The sequence below is a fragment of the Pteronotus mesoamericanus genome, unplaced genomic scaffold (genome assembly GCF_021234165.1).
Source record: "Pteronotus mesoamericanus isolate MK-2021 breed Mesoamerican mustached bat unplaced genomic scaffold, CSHL_Meso_final scaffold_54, whole genome shotgun sequence".
NCBI classification, from domain to species: domain Eukaryota; kingdom Metazoa; phylum Chordata; class Mammalia; order Chiroptera; family Mormoopidae; genus Pteronotus; species Pteronotus mesoamericanus.
Genome location: NW_026555321.1, coordinates 5,687,328 through 5,705,839, shown reverse-complemented (window position 1 = coordinate 5,705,839; position 18,512 = coordinate 5,687,328). Strand labels below are relative to the sequence as shown.

At 48.8% G+C, this 18,512-nt stretch overlaps 1 protein-coding gene across 2 annotated transcripts in view; it reads left to right on the top strand.

Annotated features, from left to right (window-relative positions):
- The window catches only part of CNOT10 (CCR4-NOT transcription complex subunit 10), a 56,472-nt gene extending 49,441 nt beyond the window's left edge, over positions 1-7,031 (top strand). For both annotated transcript variants that reach the window (XM_054594868.1, XM_054594867.1), the window contains exons 15-19: positions 1,123-1,253; positions 1,797-1,832; positions 2,033-2,160; positions 5,552-5,627; positions 6,610-7,031. In XM_054594868.1, the coding sequence (XP_054450843.1) occupies positions 1,123-1,253; positions 1,797-1,832; positions 2,033-2,160; positions 5,552-5,627; positions 6,610-6,761 (523 nt within the window). In that variant the 3' untranslated portion in view covers positions 6,762-7,031. The remainder of the gene's footprint in view (positions 1-1,122; positions 1,254-1,796; positions 1,833-2,032; positions 2,161-5,551; positions 5,628-6,609) is intronic.
- The last annotated feature ends 11,481 nt before the right edge of the window (positions 7,032-18,512 follow it).

Genomic DNA, 18,512 nt, shown 5'->3' with positions numbered 1-18,512 from the left:
CAACTGGTTGATGTTTCTCAGGCACATCGATGTTTCTCTCTCCCTCTTCCTCCCTTCCCCCATCTCTAAAAATACATAATTAAAAAATTAAAATTGGGCCCTGGCTGGTGTGGCTCAGTGAATTGAGTGCCGGCTTGCGAACCAAAGGGTCACTGGTTCGATTCCTAGTCAGGGCACATGCCTGGGTTGTGGGCCAGGTCCCCAGTAGGAGATGCACAAGAGGACCTGAGCTGGCCCTTTAAAAGGAGGAGTTAGATAATGGCTTGTGTAGATGAGGCCCAGCTTTGAGCCAAGGAGACAAGCCCAGGGGTGAGCAGTGTGTGTGCTATGCCCAGGACACCGTCTGGTAGGAACAGAGGAATCTTTGGGGATGTAAGAATATTGACTGGATATAGGAAAGTGGAACCAAACTGTGGAGAGCTTTAAATCGATTAAAACTTAGTTCGTTTTGTTCTCATGTAGAAAAAGTCATTAAGGTTTTGAGCAAGGGTATAATACGTCTAAAGCCTGTTTTAATTTTGAAAAATCAATCAGGTGATCATGGGGAAATGGCTCAAAATAAGAGACTGGAAGACGCAGGCTCTTGTAAGTCAGGAAGACGTGCATCTGCTGTAGCATCGTGGGCATAAAATAGATGAGTAGAAAAGCAGGAAACCTGTAGAATGGAAGTCTCTTTGGTGCAACTCAACTCTGGCCTCAGTCTGGTCTGGTCTCTGGTGCATTTTGGCCTTTCCAGCAGCAGAGCCTGGAGGACTGATTCTGAGGCCTCTCTCAATGGGCCTTCCTCCTTGGACCTGCCTCTTATTTCAGAACCTCATTACCTTCCTAGGTTAATGTTATTTTCTGTATAAATAGAGCAGTATACATTTGCAAACTCTGAACTGCTTTCTTGATTGATATGTGTAATTTGTACCTACTTAGCTAATATAAAAATGATTACTGTATATTTTAAGATCCTAAAGAGAGAAAATTTAAGTGACCCTTACAAGATCCATTTATAAATAAACTTAGATATCAATTCAAGGACTTGAAATATATGAAACATATACCAAATCTTATTATACATTGGGTGTTTCATGATGACCTACTTTTCAGTTTGAAATTTTTTTTTTTTAATTTTAGGTTTTTGGGTCATTTATATGCTGCAGAAGCCCTCATCTCTCTGGACAGAATATCTGATGCCATTACTCACTTGAACCCGGAGAATGTCACTGATGTCTCCTTAGGGATCTCTTCAAATGAGCAGGACCAAGGTTAATGAGGACACATTTGATCAGAAGTGGCCACCGTTTCCGCTTCCCGTTGTATCTCAGGCTGTGTGGAAATTGAAGGGCACAGTTGCGAAGGGAAGGAAGTTTTCGGGTGGCACTCTACAGTTTAGTCTGTACTGACTGGGTAGTAATCGTCTGCTCGGTAGACCTAGCAGTTGGTTATCTTACGGTCTAAATTCTAACTTTTAAAAGGCTGATAACATTAGAGCTATTCATTTAGATTCTCATACTGTGTTTTTCCCTCCGGAGGGATTCCACAATCTAGGTGAAGGTAAAATACTGCATTCAAAAGTCAGTTTTAAATCATGGCTAAGTTTTTTGGAGGGAATAAGGCCAGCATTCACTTTCTTTAAGATTATTTCTCCGGCATAGGGTACTAGCATTCTGATGTTTTTTAAGAGAACATCTGCTACAAGAAAAATAAATTGCCTTGATACTAGATTTTCATTTCATAAAGAAAATCAGGTTCTTAGAATATATACTCTGTTACCCTGCTGCCTTACATTTATTTTCATGTCTTTGTAGGATCGGACAAAGGAGAAAATGAAGCAATGGAGTCCTGTAAGTGAGAAGTTTTCTAAATGCTTGAGTAGCCTGTCCTGCATCCCAAAGATTTAGACTGGAGCCTTCTGTGTCCTTCATTTCTCAGCCAGAGGAGCAGAGCCGTGCTTTATTCCCAGCAGCCCCTGGGGCAGTGGATGGGGTTGCTCCCTTGCCCTCGGCCCGGCCTCTTCACCAGCGTCTGTGCTCTTTTTCCCCAGCTGGGAAGCGGGCCCCTCAGTGCTACCCCAGTTCCGTCAACTCTGCCAGGACCGTGATGCTCTTTAACCTGGGCAGCGCCTACTGCCTGAGGAGCGAATACGACAAGGCCCGCAAGTGTCTGCACCAGGTGAGCCTGGGCAGGGCCGGGCCGGGCCCTCCCGTGAGGCAGCCAGCGAAGGGTGTGGAGAGCGGGTTTGCTGTCTTGTCTGAGGCTCCTGGTGAAGTTGTGAAACATTGGAAGATTATTTTCCAGGCTTAAAAATATTCTTGCAAAGCAAACAACTGACCAGCATTGAAAATGAACCTAGGACTTGATTTAGGGGGAAAAGGGCACTTACTGGAGAGGTATTTTCCTGACGATTTTAATCATTTACATTTCAAAAGATTGGAAACCATAAATAAGGGATCACTGAAATAATGGCACATCTACGTAGTTGAACACTGTGTAGCTGTAAACTCTGTGTATGAAAATGGTGATAGAGTGAAAGCGAGATGTGAAGCAGTTTCTGTGTAATCCTATATATGCGTAAAATCTCTGAAAGGACACACCAGAACCTGCTGACGTGGGTTTCAGGGTGGCAGGGAAGTGCTTTGTGGCTGAAGCACTAAAAAGGGAGACTTTTGACTGGATACTTGTATACTTTTTTATTTTTGAATTACATGAATCTATGCCTGTCATAAATGCTAAATTACAAATATACCCTTCAGAAAGAGAAGGTTTAGAAATCTGGTACCAAAGAAACTCCACATATGCTAAAGAAAGCCACTAGCAATGTAACTAAATTAGACCCCTGAATTCTACCACTTGAAATGTTGCCTCATCAGCAGGTCTCAAGGAAGTTTCTGATTGGACCTCTTTAGGTCACCTGCCAATCCTTGGACCAGTCATACACAAGGACATTTACCTGTAATAGGGCAACAGTCCCACCACTGGCAGCGCCAGAGGGATTTCACAGAACCGGAAAGCAGTAACTCCTGCGAAGGACGCTAAGTCAGCAAGTGTCTGCCGAGCGCTTACCTCTGTGCTCGGCCATGGGAAAAAGTAGAGACGTGGGCACGATGCAACCCTGTGGAGATGCCTTATTAAAAAAGGAATTGCAAGGTCCGAGGTGGTGCAGATTTTAAGATCTTTAACAAGGAGCCCTGGCTGGTGTGGCTCAGTGGATTGAGTGCCAGCCTACGAACCAAAGGATCACCAGTTCAGTTCCCAGTCAGGGCACATGCCTAGGTTGCAGGCCAGGTCCCCAGTAGGGGGTGCATGAGAGGCAACCACACATTGACGTTTCTCTCCCTCTCTTCCTCCCTTCCCCTCTCTCTAATAAATAAAATCTTTATAAAAAAAGATTTTTAACAAGGAAAGTTTGTTCCAAATGACATATTCACCAGCAGCACGTGAGAGAGCCCACATTCCCATATGCTGTCAGAGTGACCGAAATTGAAATTACACCTATTCTCAGGATACCTTGGCTTTGGGACATTTCCTCCCAGGGAGGCCACTTTGTTGTGTCTCGCAGTGATGGAGTTTAGCATGCAGAAAATAACCATGAGTGATGTTTAGTCAACTTAGTAGTTTTCTGGTCAGCATCTCTCGTCCAAAATCTGAACAGTTAAGTGATGGACTAGCCAGGGAAATGTGTGATATTATCTAGGAATTCAGTAAACAAGTTTAAATGGGGTAAGAGTTCGGATCTTTTGCTGTTCTCAGTGGCAAGGCAAGGGTATTTAGCAGCCCTTGTGGAAGCACCTGTGGACCCCAGTGACTGCAGCAAACAGGGCTTTTGATCTAAAGTTACAGTGTGTATGGTCTAGCTCAGGGTCCCGTACAGCAGGTGGCCCTGGCGGCTGCCCCACTGGGAGAGACAGGTCGGGTCAGGCCTGGTTCGGGGTCTGAAGGGGGGTTTGTTTTGGCCCCTTGGTTTTTAGGTTAATCCAATGGCTGGATCTTTGTTAATGGGGAGGCCCGCCCTGCCTGGGAAGGGCTGGAGAGGCCCCCAAGGAGATGTTTCAGAGGTTGCCTGCCCACCACTAACCATCCTGAGCAGCCAGTAAGCAAAATGCCACTAAGTCTCATAATAGAAAAAGCTGTAGACTGTGGTCAATGCAAAGAACAAGAAAGTGACCTGTATTAATAGCCAGCTGGAGGGAAAATGGAGATTTTAATCTTCACAAAATGCTGTAAAGGTGATCTTGCCTGTATAAAGCTGGGTCTGGAAGTATAAAATCTCATTTTCTGAACTCAGTTGTTATGCCTCAGGGACATAGTGGGAGGAATAAAAAGCCCCCCGCTTCGTTCATGAGGAATTTAGGAGTATGTGCTCTGGACGGGAACCCCGGCTAATGTGAGACTCCTTCTCACGCCGCCAGGGACAACCCTGGGCAAGTGTCGAGTCCCACAGACAACTCCCGCATTCACACCTCGGCCTGCGATGCCAGTTCTCCCCATTTGCTGCCTGTCAGATACGGAGCCTGCAGGACTTAAGCAGACTTCCTTGCCTGGAAGCTCTCCATTGAAATAAACTCCTCCTTCTCTCTCTCCATATTCACTGTGCATCCCCTTTCCTCTCTCCCTAGCATTTAGGTAAATGTGCTTGGATGACTGTTAGTTATCTGCACGCGTGTTTATTTTCTGGGTGTCTTGCCCTTACACCCATCTCTGGTCACTATGTATTACAAGAAGTACACTTCCTGGTTCGATCAGGGGGTAAGGCGAGGAAAGCCTGCAGCCCAGAGAGGCCCGGACGGAGGAAATAAACCCCGGACGGAGGAAAAAGACCAGGGCAGCCCAGGCTTCCTTTCCTCAGGACTAGATCAGAGAGAAGCTTCTGGCTGGTGACGTGGCTTTCGGATCTAGGAAAGGATGGCATGTTGCCTAAGCAAATAAATTATTTTATTTGACCAAATCATCCTGCTTTGATCCTTAAGAATTGAAGACATTGGATAGGCTCAGTGGTATGTATTTTTCTGTGTCACCAGCCTTTTAAGCTTGAATTCCCATTGTTAACATGGGAAACTTGCAGGTTACAGTGCTGACCTGTTAACTTCAGGGAGACGAGGGGACGTGCAGGTTTCACTGGAAGTGCCACTCTCTCCGTGGAGGAAAGCCACCGCGGGCTCGGCTGCAGGGGCGGACTGTGGGATCGGGAGGGTCTGATCACCCATCGCAAAACCGAATATAGCCGAGAGACAGGAGGACCCCAGGTGGGGGAAAACGGCGGGGGGAGAAAAGCTTTCTTCTATGACGAGCTCAGTATGGAGTAGGCCAAGGAAGTGTTTGACTAAAAATTACCTGTCTAGTTTCAGTGGCAGGGATCAAGGCAGCGGCACCTAAGAGCCATCAGAGCAGGGCCGTAGGCTGTAGTAGTCCCTTGGAGGTCATATGGGAATGAGCTTGAGTAAGTTTGCTGACCTATTGTTTGTAGGCTGATACCTTTTTCTTTTTTTTTTTTTTTAACTTGGAGTTTGTCTCTTAAGCTGCTGGTTTCATGGGTGTCTTGCTGTCCTTTTTGTTTTGAGCACAGGCGGCTTCCATGATCCATCCTAAAGAGGTGCCCCCTGAAGCCATCTTACTGGCGGTCTACCTTGAACTACAGAACGGTAAGGGATTCTCCCCTCTCCTTCAAAGAGCCCAAGGTTCTTGGTGTCTGCTTTTTCTCTTTGAAACTGAAACTTTGCCTCCCTTGAAGATGTTACCCATCAGGTTCTTCTAAACAAAAATGTAGCTAGGGAACTTTTGGTATCTTACAAATTCCTACTTCTTGCAAGTTAAGCATATTTCCTTTTATCTGTGAAAATACAGAATAGCATAACTCCTGACAATTGTAATTAATCCCTACTGATTGACCTTTCTCTCAGGCAGCCAAATGACTCTTAACTGAGAGCATGAGTCAGAACACCCGTTGCTCTGAGTTGTACATCCGAGTATTCTGAGCACAGATGGTGACTTTGACAGTAAGCCAGTTTTTGCTGAGATTTATTTATCCACACCTAAATCCAGGTTATACCTCTGGAGCACATACGACCTCCAGGATGTGGCTCCCTGGAAGAAAGGCTATGGGTCCTCCGTAAGAGATAGCCCAGAGTAGGAAGAGCTGGGGATAGGGGAGATTAGGAGAGAGAAATAGAGTTGAAAGTCATACCTTCTTGTGGATCATGGGAAGGAATCCTTGAAAGGCTGCCCTCTTTGTAGCTGAAGAAGGGGCGTTGAGTGCCGGCACCCAGCAGGCCTGGGCCTCCTGAGAGGCGCGGTTCGGGCTACGGCATGGTTCGCTATCCTTTCCGCGCACTTTCCCTGTAGAAAGTGTTCAGTCTGGCCTGGACCTTAGCATCACTGGGGAGCCTTAAAAAATGCCATTGCCCCGGTCCTGCCTGAGATCCCTTAAATTGGAATTTGTGGGGATGGGAAGGAGGCAGGAGGTGAGTCCAGGGTGTGCAGAGGTGCTGCGCACGGCTCTTCCCAGACAACTGCCTCCCTTGCGGGAGTCCGACAGCTGGCTTTGTGTGTGGTGGGGGCGGGGGCGGGGGCGGCGTGTGTGTGTATGTGTGTGTGTGTGTGTTTTAATGGGAAGTGTTTTTATAGGTAATACCCAGCTGGCCTTACAGATCATCAAAAGGAATCAGCTGCTCCCTACAGTGAAAACACTCTCTGAAATGAGAAAGAAGCCAGTGTTCCAGCCCGTCCACCCGATCCAGCCCATCCAAATGCCAGCTTTCACTGTACAGCGGAAGTGATACTTTGCTCTTGGAAAACTATTACCTGAGACCCAGGGGAGTACTTATGGGCCTTTTTAGTTGTATCGCAGCAAAATGAATAAAAGACAGATGGTGAAGGGTACGAGTTTGAAGATACAATTTGAAATGATTCTAACCCCTGATTCTTTTTGCCAGAAACTTAAAATTAAGGATTCGCAAATTAATTTTCATCTGTTTTTCTTTAATCTTTGGAGCGATTATGTAATGTGTCTGTGTCATAGGCAATTAAATCATGGTCTTATCAGAAAAGTCTTATATAACATATTTTGTCTTTCTTGCAACTGTTAAGAGTATTTTGACATCTGAGATTTAGTGTTAAAGTTTGTTAAATTGAGAGAACAAGATCTGCCACAGAGGAGTAGCCCTTGCAGAAGCTGACCCAGAGGCAAGGGGAGAAGTGAATGTACACTAAGCCAAGTTATGAATAAAAGGACCATAAAATGCGTAATAAAACCCATAGGGCTGGTAACATTGACCAGAAGAAGAGATTACTGATCTGATAGGAATCAGTTTGGTTAAAAATCACGAATGAAGACAAACAAGGGTCAGGGCTCTGGTCCAGGGCCAGCCACCCTTCTATACCCTTGCGCAGCAGCACTGATTCTGGAGCCTGTTAGCTAGTTGCTCAAGGTTTATTGCTAACCCCTTTGCACATAGAAACAAAAATTTAAAAGCCTCTTTCCACGAGAGAGGTTTGTGTTGCAGGACTGACGTGGCCACAGTTTGTGCATTGGGTCAATATATACTCGCTTTAAGTTGGGGAGGGTGAGTCATAGACTTGCTTTAGAAAAACTGGGTGAGCTCCCACTTAGAATCATGTTTGGTAGATTCTTCAAAGCTGGCCACTTAGTATCTCTTGCTGTGTACATCTCTTCAGTTCCCAGATGTGGAGACCAAATGTAGCAGTGTAACATACCATGATTTCTGGGTTTCACAGCTAGAGAGAGGAGTGTTTTCGTAGAACATGATTTATCCAGAACTTTATCTGAATTACTCTAGCTGAAATCAAACAGAGTTTATAGGGCTGTCTCCCAGAACTGAGTACTTGTGCTGTACTAGACATTGCCCCCAAATTACTCAGACGCAGGGGGTGAGGGGTGGGGGTTCTTCCTTCACTTGAACGTGCAAACGGCTTCTCTCGTCCTTTTGGCCCATTACAGTCATACACAGAAGAGATTCTTTCCAGGTAGGTACGGAATACAGGCTCTAGTCTCCTTGGGCCTTTTCCAGATGAGATGAGGCCGCTGAAGCTGGTCCAAGTCGGCAGCCTCTGCTTCCCAAATCCCAGGCAAGCCCCAGACAAGCCCCAGCTCGGTGGGCGCCGCTCCCCTGCTGCAGGATGGTAGCAGAGTGGTTTAGCCCGAGCATTTTCTGGAGCGTGAGCCCACAGATCCCAGATTGCTAGGACCCCACAAGGTCTTGATTTGTGAAGAGGGAAACGGCTTGTTAATTATATTGGAGGATAATACATCTTTGGAAAAATCTCAAGAAATCAGAACTTCCCCTGCTTGCTGGTTGGTTTATGGGAAAGCAGGAATCACTATGAGGCGGCAGTCGAGGCCCCGTGTTGCTGTGTTAAATAAGGATACACTAGGCTCCACGTGGCTACAGATGGATCCACAGTTTAAAGGATGGATGTTTTTCTCTTACTTGAGAAGGGCACGTGTAGGCAGCTGCCTCCTGGCCTGGGTTCTAGTTCTCAGTGATACCGTCAGGGACCCGGCTCTATTTTTCCACATCGCTCTTAGCATTTGGGCTTTCGTCCCCATGGTCACAAGCTATTCCGGCATTATACCCACATGGGAGGCAAGAAGAGGGCACAGGCAGCCCATCTTGATGGGAGACTCTCAGGACAAAGCCTTCCCAGAAAACTTCAGCAAACCTCATCTTACGTCACTGTTGTCAGATAGAGTCATGTAGCCATTCTTAGCTGCAGGGAAGGCTGGGAAAGAAGTGGAGTCACTACTAGCGACTGCTGTAGTGGCTGGGGCAGCCCAGTTAAATGTTTCCCCAGCCTGAGAGCGATGTCTGATACCTTGTGTCAAATTAAGATTCCCCGCAGCCTGCCCATGCCTCCCGCAGCCCACCCTTGGCAGATCCCCGCACCTGAAATGTAAGCTCTTCACCTCTGTGACTCTTGTTACTGGTTCCATCAGCCAGGATGGCTTCTTCCCACCTATTTTTCCTGCCCCCATTTAAAAAAAATTTTTTTTTAATTTTATATAGATTTTAGAGAGAGAGTAAGGGAAGGAGAGAGAAAAATAAAATTAGTTTGTTCCACTTATTCACGTGTTCATTGGTTGATTCATTATGTGCCCACAATCTTGGTGTTACCAGGATGATGCTCTAACCAAGGTACTCGGCCAGGGCTCCTGCTCCTACTTGTTGACACCACCTCCTGACTGAGGTAATCCTAAATCTGCTAAAAGGTTTTAAATGCCACTTTCCCTGGTGTTTTTCCTAGCTGTCCTCAATTACTCCTCTCTCTGTGTGTCTCCTGATGCATAACTTCTCTGGTACGTGGTTTTCGGTAGTTTAACAGCTGTGGGTGCTGAAAGCCTTAACCTCAAAGAATGGCGTCTTATTTGATGGGGATGTGAGTCCTGAGAGGAGCCTCACTGAAGCTCCCCCCCCGCCCCGCCCCCCGCAATCCAGCTGCAAAATGGGGCAAAATTCACTGCAGGGACCCCTGGCACAGATCCAAAGAGAGTGTGATTGCGGGTGTCCCCCGAGCTGCAAAGCACGAGCCCTCAGAAGAGCTGGGGCAGTCCTCCGTTTTGCCCCCCGGCTCCTACCCCATAGGAGGGCCGCCCACAGAGCTCTGCTCTAGCTTCTTCCTTGCCTGGTACCTACGCCCAGCAACCTTTGGCGGCCTTTCCCGATCCCCTTCCATCTGCCTGCACAGGGACACTGCTCGAATTCCGCCACCTCTGTCATCACAACGTGCCCTGAGCGATACTTCCGGCAGCCACAGTCCCTTATCTGACTAGTTAGCTAGGGGCTCTGCCCCTTACTCAGCCCAAGTGACTTGGAGCAAGTGCTGGCATCGCTCTTGAAGTTCTTAGGCCGGTTTGCAAAACGAGGATACCTTTCCTCAAGGCCCAGCGTGAGGATTAAAATTAGGTGATGAATGTGAAGCACACCATTTAATACAGGGGAGCTCACTTCCTGCCTTGTTGCCTGCAGGACCCGCTCCGCCCAGTTGCTCTCCACACAGTGTTACCGCTCAGTCTCTCCTGTCCGTTCCCCTTCCTGGAAGCCACCTAGAGAAAAGTGATGTCACAGACCCTGGAGCCAGACTCTTCGACTCCAAATCTTGGTTCTCTCACTGGAGCAAGTTTGAAGGGAACAGGTGGTTTTGCTGCTTTGTGCCTCAGTTTCTTCGTTTGTAAAACGAGGGTGTTAATAGTACCTACCTCACAGCGTTGGCTTAAGGATGTGGCCACCGCTGCTATTGCTGGATGCGCCTGGAACCCCACAGCGTCAAGAAGAAACTCCGTCATTTCCACCGTGTCTTATGAAGGGTGTCAAAGCAGAGACTGTTTCCTCTACCACGGACGCTGGAGGCAGCGCTGTGGGTGGGTGGTGGGTGGTAGGGAGCAGGGGGACTTGGAGCTTAAGCAACTTTGGGCGTGTCCGGTGTCTGGTTCCGTAAACACCGGCCTCCTGTTTTCATCCTGTTCTTACCTGGCCGAGGCCCTTCTCCTGTGATGACAGGCAGTCCTACGTCCCCCGCCGCGGGCCCCGTCTCCCACCCTTTCCTCGCCACCCTCTGACTTCCTGCAGCAGCTCTGACTCCTGCCCAGGGATCAGAGCCTCCAGGCCTTGTCAGGCCAACTGCTCCATTCTCCTGCTTAGCTTCTCCTGGTCCCTCCCTTACACCCCGTGTGACCCAAACTGGATTCCCTGCCCTCTCCCGAAAGCAGTCACTGTTTTCCAGCCCCAGGGCCGTGCTTCCGCCTCCTCCACTCCCTAGAACGTTCTTCCAGTTTCACTGTGTCCACATCCTCAGCATCTCACCCCACCTCTCCTGCCCCTGACCTGCAAGGAGAGTCCTCTTCCTTCCTTCCCCGCGGGCTTCCCAAGCTGGTGAGTGTATTCGCTGAGGCCCCCGGCAGGCCTGCAGGCACAGTTTCTGTTCTCTGTCAATCGTGTTTTCCTCCTTCCTGGGTTGCGAGTACTTTGAGGACAGGGCTGTCCGGCGGTACACAGTGTGTGGATTGGGCTACAGGAACGATAAAAATCTGCTGAACAGAATGTTTGATGATGTGCTCGTCCTAGGCCTGTCAATGTCTCAGGAACTGCTTGCAAGGTTGGGAGGGCCGGGTAACCTAATCCCCAGGTTCACAGGGCCTGGGCACCCTTGAGCCTCTGGGCCTTCGCAAGCGTTAGCTAAATAGTGGCCCAACACAGGTGGGTTGCTGGTCAGACTCTGCGAGCCCGCCGAAAGCAAGCAGGTCCATACGGGTACAAAGCAAGCAATTCACACATTCAGGTTCCGGGGTGGGAGTCGGGGTGCCACGGGAGGAGGCCAGGAAGTTCATTAGCCCCCTCGTTTGGGGCAAAGGGGATCCGTGTGGTGACGGACAATTGTCTGGGAGGATTTAGGAGGCTTTGGCCAAGTGTCCCTGTGGGCCCCAAGCCCCGTCCTAATCCGGTCCACATTTCAGACTACTTAGGATCGCATTAAATGTCAAAGCCGGCGTTTAGGGAAATATCTACATTTTGTATGCATCGCCCGGGTCAAAAGAAAGGCTGAAGCGAACCTTCGAGCACTTAGCTGGAGAAGCGCTCTGTGTGGTCCGAGCGTGAATGCGGAGAGGGGGGCGGCGCCCTCGCGGCCTCCCGGCCCAGGAATGCGGGCTTTTCACATGTAGAAAATGCTAATGCTTTGTTCCAGCCTCGGCCGGAGGCTCGGAGGCGCCCGGCCGGATTGTCACAGCTGCATTTGCATGCGCGCGGCCCGCGTCCGCGTCCCCACCCCCACCGCTCCCCTCCCCCAACTCAGCTGCCCTAGGACCGTCTGCAAATGTCCTCTGCCCCGTAAATCCGCGCTAAAGCCACAGGTAGCTGTTGGGGAACTTTCCGAATGACTAGGGGCCGGGCAGGTGAATTGTTTTTCACTCCCATTTCAAGATGTTCGCTAACCCTTTCGATTATTTTACATAAAACAACGTATTCCATCAAGGAAGATGAAAGCGCTGGATGTCCAGTTTCACATTTATGTGGCAAGAGCCCTGCGTTCCTTGCGGCGCTTGGCAGGGGCCCCAAACGAACCAGCGCAGGGCTGGTCGCCGGCCGAGGGACGGCAGGTGGCGGGGGAGGAGGAGGAGGAGGAGGGAGGCGCTCGGCCCGAAGGCGTAAGAGGCTGCGGGGCTGCTGGCGCGCGCGAGGAAAGCGGCGGTGCCGGCGGCCCGGCAGCGCCGAGCCGGCCCGGTCCGCGGGCGCTGCGCGTGGACCCGGGGGCCCGGGGACCAGAGCGCCACCTACCGCGACACGGTGCGCGGCGCGGCGGAGGAGCCCGGGAAGACCCCGGTTACTCTCAAGCCCCGAGCGCCCCTCCGCCCGGCAGGGCTCCACGTTTACGAGCTGGGAAAGCCACCCCGGGCGCAAGGGCGCAGTGTCGGGGACCCGGCATCTCCCAGGGCCGAGCTCCAGGTCCGGCCGAGAGCGGGGCCCAGAGGCGCGGGCGGAAGAGCGCATTCTGCCCGGCAAATACACTGCTATTTCCCTCAAGGATTATGGCGTTTATTTAATTTCCTTTCTTTTCATTCTACTTGTTATCCTCACATTTGTTTAGTTTTATTTACTTTTACTTTCTTTAGTTCTTTCCTTTTATTGTTTTTCTTTCGTTTATTCCACTTTGCTATTTTATTTGGTTTATTTCCTTTCACATTCATTTTACTAATTTTCTTTCATTAACTGTTGTTTTTATTTTCTCTACTTCATTAATTTCATGTTATTCATTTAATCTCATTACTTACCTTATTTCATTTATTTCATTTTATCTTTATTTGTGGCTGCCTTTCACATTCTATTCTGAGGCTTCTGTATTTCTCTGCTTCTGAGTTTGGAGTGAAAATAAATACTATCAGCTAATTATTCAGGTGTTAATAGACTGGAAATTATTCATAAGCATTTCTTCAGCTGACACGATGTAAACACTCATTGCATGTCTAGACAATGCTGATTTTTAAACTGCCTGCAGAGAATGGGCCACACAAGACACATGGCCATGCGCGAGAACATGCGGTCCAACCTCAAGAGCTCCAAGCCAAACGGGACAGAGAGAAGCAGGAAGTTGCAGCAGGGACCTGGACAGTAGGGGACCCGCTCCGGATCCACACACCTAGGGAAGAGTTCTCCGTCACACTGCAGGGTCAGGCCTGGAGGGAGGGTGGTCTGTAATCTGAGGTAGGCAAGGGATCCTTGGCCAAGGACGTCCTGGTCCTCCCGCCCTGTGGTTCTGTGGGTTCCATGGAGGGTCCTAGCACCTGGGACTCCCCTGGACGACCAGGAACAATGTGGTGTGTGTCCTGGGTTATTTTGGGGAAAGGGAGAATGAGTCACTGTTTATTTGCTATTGAACACTGTGAGTTGCATTTCTGAATGTTTACCTTATCTTCCCCAACCTTTTATTTTGAAAAAAATTTAAAAATGTTTTCTGTAACATAAAAAATACACACAAACATATTTTTTTAAAGAACTTTTGAGAGTAAGATGCAGACGTGATTCTTCACCCCTCAATGCTTCTCCCTGTATCTCTTAAGAACAGGGCCATTTTCTACAGAACCATAATACAATTATAGTTCCTGATAAGTTTATCAGTGATATAAGAATTTTAGTTCATTATACATAGTCCACATTTAAATTTTCTCAGTAGCCCCCAAAATGTCCTTTATTGCTGTTTTTTTTAGGTCCAGTATCCACCTCAGGATCCTTCATTGTAATTGGATGTTACAAGTTTTTAATTCAGAACATTCCTCCAGGATTTGGGTCACACGTGACTTTGATAGCTTTGAGGGCTCCAAGCCAGTGGTTTTGGAGAGGCGTCCTCCACCCGGATTTATCTGATTATTTCTTGATTCTCTACATTACACTTTCCCTTCCCCAAGCTGAAGGACCTCTCCTCAGAAGCCAGGACTGTGGTTTCCTAAAAAGCTTTCTCTTGCTCTCCTGTCTGTTTAGATTCCACCAGAACCTCTATCCTCACACCACCGTCAAAACAACCCAATAAGGAGGCACGAAGATACCCAAAGTTCCCTTTCTCTAAGCGGCATGTTTTCCAAGTTGAGAAACTCAGCTCTCTATTCCCGTTTCGTTATTGTGGCGCTCATAGCTCTGCACACGGGGAAGGGAGGCCTCTGGGAGACGTGGGAAGGGGTTCCGGGGCCGGCAGGAAGGCCCTTAGGATCAGACCACCCCGTGGTGGGCCGCGGCGAGCTACGCTGGCCGTGCGCAACCCACACCTGGTGAAATGCAGGGAGGACAGCCGTCCTGCGTTGGGGTGTAACCCATCTGCATGAGGGGCAGGTCGCTGGAGACCTCAAGCTCACGTGGAGCTGTATGAGACTGGAGAGGAGGAGGAGTGAGCGGGTACAAAGAGAGAAGTCTCCTTCCAGTGCTTGGACCGTGTGGCTCACAGGGCCACCGTCAACACAGTAGGGCCAAGGAGCCTGCTTGGACAAATGGCTGCTGTCCCCATGGGAAAGGGCTCGTCAGGAAGGGTGGGGCTGAAAAAGTGCCCAGTGAAGGCGCTGCCCAGGCAGGAGTCCCAGTGAGGCTCTCATCTCTCCAACTGGGCAAAAGATGGGCTTCCTTTCTGTGAATTCCAGGAGGAGCCCCACTCCGCTTGCTTTGTCACTTGTGAGGCATTCCCTTGTTCGCCCTCTCCTCAGCGGGGATCTGGCTTCCGGGAAGGTAGGAAACAGACTGTGGAACCCCGCTGCCTACGTCCTAGTCGTCCCTGTTCCATTACTTCCTGTGTGACCTCGGACAAGTTACTGCGCCTCTCTGTGCTACAGTTGCCTCGTTTGTAAAATGGGATCTTAATACTATGAACGTGTTATGACGCATCAGTGAGCTAGTATTTGTAAAACTCTAGCAACAGTGCCTGGCACGGGTGAGTACCAGACCGGTGCAGGCTGAATAAATTAGTAAATGCCGAGGCCCCGATCAATACCAGGCAGAGATCCTGAATCCAGTCCTCTCCTACAGTCTGGAAAAGGAAGAAGGATGGGGTCATGGAAAGTCGTGGCGTTGGAATTAGACGCGCCTGGGTTCCGAGCCCAGCCCTGCCATTTTCTGGCTGTGTGCGGGTTGCTTGCCCTCGCTGGACTCAGCTTCCACATCTGTGAAATGAGCTCAGTGCTCACTTCGCAAGCCAGCTTAAGGAGCACTTTCCTTAGAGGACGCAGCGTCATAAATGAATGGCCTCCAGCCATTTGAGGAGCGAAGTGGTTCCTTGAGTCTGACTTCTGCCTGTTAAAATCTGCTCTGCTCAGGTGTAAGGAGTTGATGGGAAGGGGCCTCCTCCAGCTGGGCCCTTGCCTGCAGCCCCCGACTTTTCTAGGCCTTCTCTCTCTGAGAGGGAAACAGCCTTTTTCTTCCTTTCCGGTCTTTCCTAACAGTGTAAAGCACCCACTGGCGGCTTCATGGATCAGGAGCCTGGAGTCACTAGCAGCCTACATTTGGCCTCTGTCAACCCCTTAGAAGCCACAGAAGTAGCGTGGTTGTTGGCTACCCTAGTATTTTTGTTGTGGTTGTCCTCTCACAGTCGGAATGTTTTGCAGCATTCTGAATATGGATTGGCTTATCCATCTATCTACCTGTCTATCGCCATCTTTAACTGAACTCGGCTAGGCTGACCATGAAAATAGAGGGCAGGACTCTGGGAAGAAATGACGAACTCTCATCCCGCACCCACTCACTCATTTAGTAAATTCATACAACAAAAGGATTCAAGGTTTCTGGAAACCTGCCTGAGCCCAGGGCTTAAGAGAGAAAGTCTAGACTTTTCTCGGAATAGTACTGTATTTTGGGAATTTGACTATGTTTCTCTGTTCAAAAAAAATTTTAATCAAATTAGAAAACATTTTTAAAAAATTTGCTTTGTTCTTGTTATGAGGAGGGGGGAGTTCTGAAAGGGGCAGGGCAAATGGAAGAAGAAGGGGCTAACGGAAGGGCCACAGGGGAGCGGCCTGAGGCCCACCCACCGAATCAAAAGAAGACAAATCAAGTTTGACTGAGTAGACTGAGCCTGAGAAAGCTAGTGGTTGGTTTCCTTTCCTAGGCCATCCTTTGCTGAGAATGAAAAGGGGGCTTTTCATTATGATCCAAAACTGAGGTGAGTTGAGGGCGCTGCATGGCTGGATTTTCCACTCTTCGAAATCCCACTGTGCTTGAAAAAGGCCTTACGTGGGTCCAAGGGCCCTCTCTTGCTCGACCTGCGTAGCCAGTGTTCCTTTTTTTTAGAGGGTGATCCTACTGAATTAAAATTCAATTAATCCAACTTTAGGGGCAAGAAAAACTATTTGTGAAAAATCATTAAACAGCACATAAAACCCTTTGAGGAGCAGTGAATACTAGGAGAAGCACAGCCTGGCTTTTGTTAAGGTACTTTGAGTCCAACGAGTTAACTTTTTTCAGGAATTTTAACAAGATAGTGGTCAAAGTGGAATTTGTTCATGTAGTTTATTTAAGGTTTTACAAGGCCCTGCAAAGAGTCCCTCCCCTGAGTCTGGACCAGAAGAGGGTTTGGTAACAGCGCGGTGAGAGGTACAATCTTAGGGACATTTTGAAACCCGTGAGGAAACCAAACAACTGGTCTGGACGCTTCAAAAATGTCAGGGTCCTGGAAAACAAAGCAAGGCTGGGGACTGTCCCGGATTAAAGGGAACTGCAGAGGTGTGACCCCTGCAGGCAGCCTGGCAGCCTGGACTGGGTCCTGGGATGGACAAATGTGCCCAGGAAGGACATTATTAGAACTGGTGAAATGTGGATACAGTCTGGGGGTTAGATAATAGTATTGTATCAATGCTAAATTTCCTGATTTAGATAACTGTCCTTTGGTTATGTGAGATAGTGTTTGTCTTCTTAGGAAATGCACAAGAAAGTGATTAGGAATAGAGGGGCGTTGTTATCCCCCCCCGAAATCTTTCAGAAAAGCATAAAACACATATGTATGTATATAATACATACCTAGTATGTTCAGGTACTATATACACATATATGGAGAGGGAGGGAAGGAGTCATCATGCAAATGGGAAAATGTTAACATTTAGGAAATCTGGGGTGAAGGAAATATGGGAGTTCTTTGTCCTCTTGTAATTTTTCTCTACATTTACAATTATTTCAAAATACAAAGTAAAAATAGGTAAAACTAAGTAAGCTTAAGAAGAGATAAAAAAGAAAGAAAAGGGGTGGGACGTAGGGAAATAAACAAAATGTTCACATGCAATGACAACACTTGCTGGTTTCCTCCTGCCAGATAATGCCCTAAGTCAGGTGCCAACAGGCTGCATGTGAATTAGGAGTCGCCCCACGGGAGGCTTCCGAAGGCATTTGCTTGCAATTATCGAACACCCACTGTCATCCGTGTGTCCAGCAGCCAGCATTCAACAACAGTCACTGATGACTGATGCCTTGGCCAGTGTGGCTCAGTTGGTTGGAGCATCGTCCCATAAACTGAAAGGTCACAGGTTCGATCCCCGGTCAGGGCACATGCCTCGGTTGCGGGTTAGGTCCTAGGTCGGGGCAACTGATTGATGTTTCTCTCTCACATCGATGTTTCTCTCCTTCTCTCTCTCCCTCACTTCCCCTCCAAACATGTCCTTGGGTGAGGATTTAAAAAACCAAAAAGAGTCAGCGAGGGCCACTGGTGTCCAGAGTAGAGTTTGTGACTTAGCACCTGCCTTCAAGGAGCTGGCCATTTTATAAGGAAGGCGGACACGTGTAAACTTACTGCAGTGTGGTTTGACAGGAGCCACAGTGGCTGCAGGACTCTGTGTGTGTGTGTGTGTGTGTGTGTGTCTGGATCTCTGTCTTCCCAAATGAGACACCTGAAATAGGTTTTGAAGGCTGTGTAGAAATTTTCCGGTAAAGGGAGTGGTGAGCAATAGTAGAGGGGACAGTCTGCCAAAGCACAGAGCTGGGAGACAGAATGCAACTACTGGGCAGTACGTGAGCAAGTCCCCCTTGAGCAAAGGGAACAGGCCAGAGGCTGGACAGATGAGTCACTGCTGGAAGCCTTGGAGGAGGCCAGGGTTCCTGAGCCGGCATGTGAGGAGGGAGATTGCTATGGATGCACAGAAAACCAAGTATTACATACGGATGGAAAGAATGTCTGGTACAAAAGCGCAGAGGTCAGCAATGAGCAAATCCCAAGGTGAAGGCTGGTCAACACCCTGGAGCCTGGGAGTCTGCACAAGGTAGGGTTGTGCAAGGTGTTTGCTTCTCACCTGAGCCTGCGTGCTTTCATGTAGGCCCTCAGCCTGCAGTCCCATGATCAGGGTTAACTGAGAAAAACAGAAATGGCTTTCCGTATTTACACAGAGGGGATTTAATGGAGGGATTTAATGGGGCAGGTGATGGAACCCAGAGGTCAGTTACAGAAGGAAACCGCTGACACTCCTTGGCTGGAAGGTCAAAGAAGGGGCTGAGGTTGCCAGAACCCAGGGGTTGGGGTCGCCCGCTGGAAGCCGAAGCCACAACAGGCACGAGAGGTGCGTC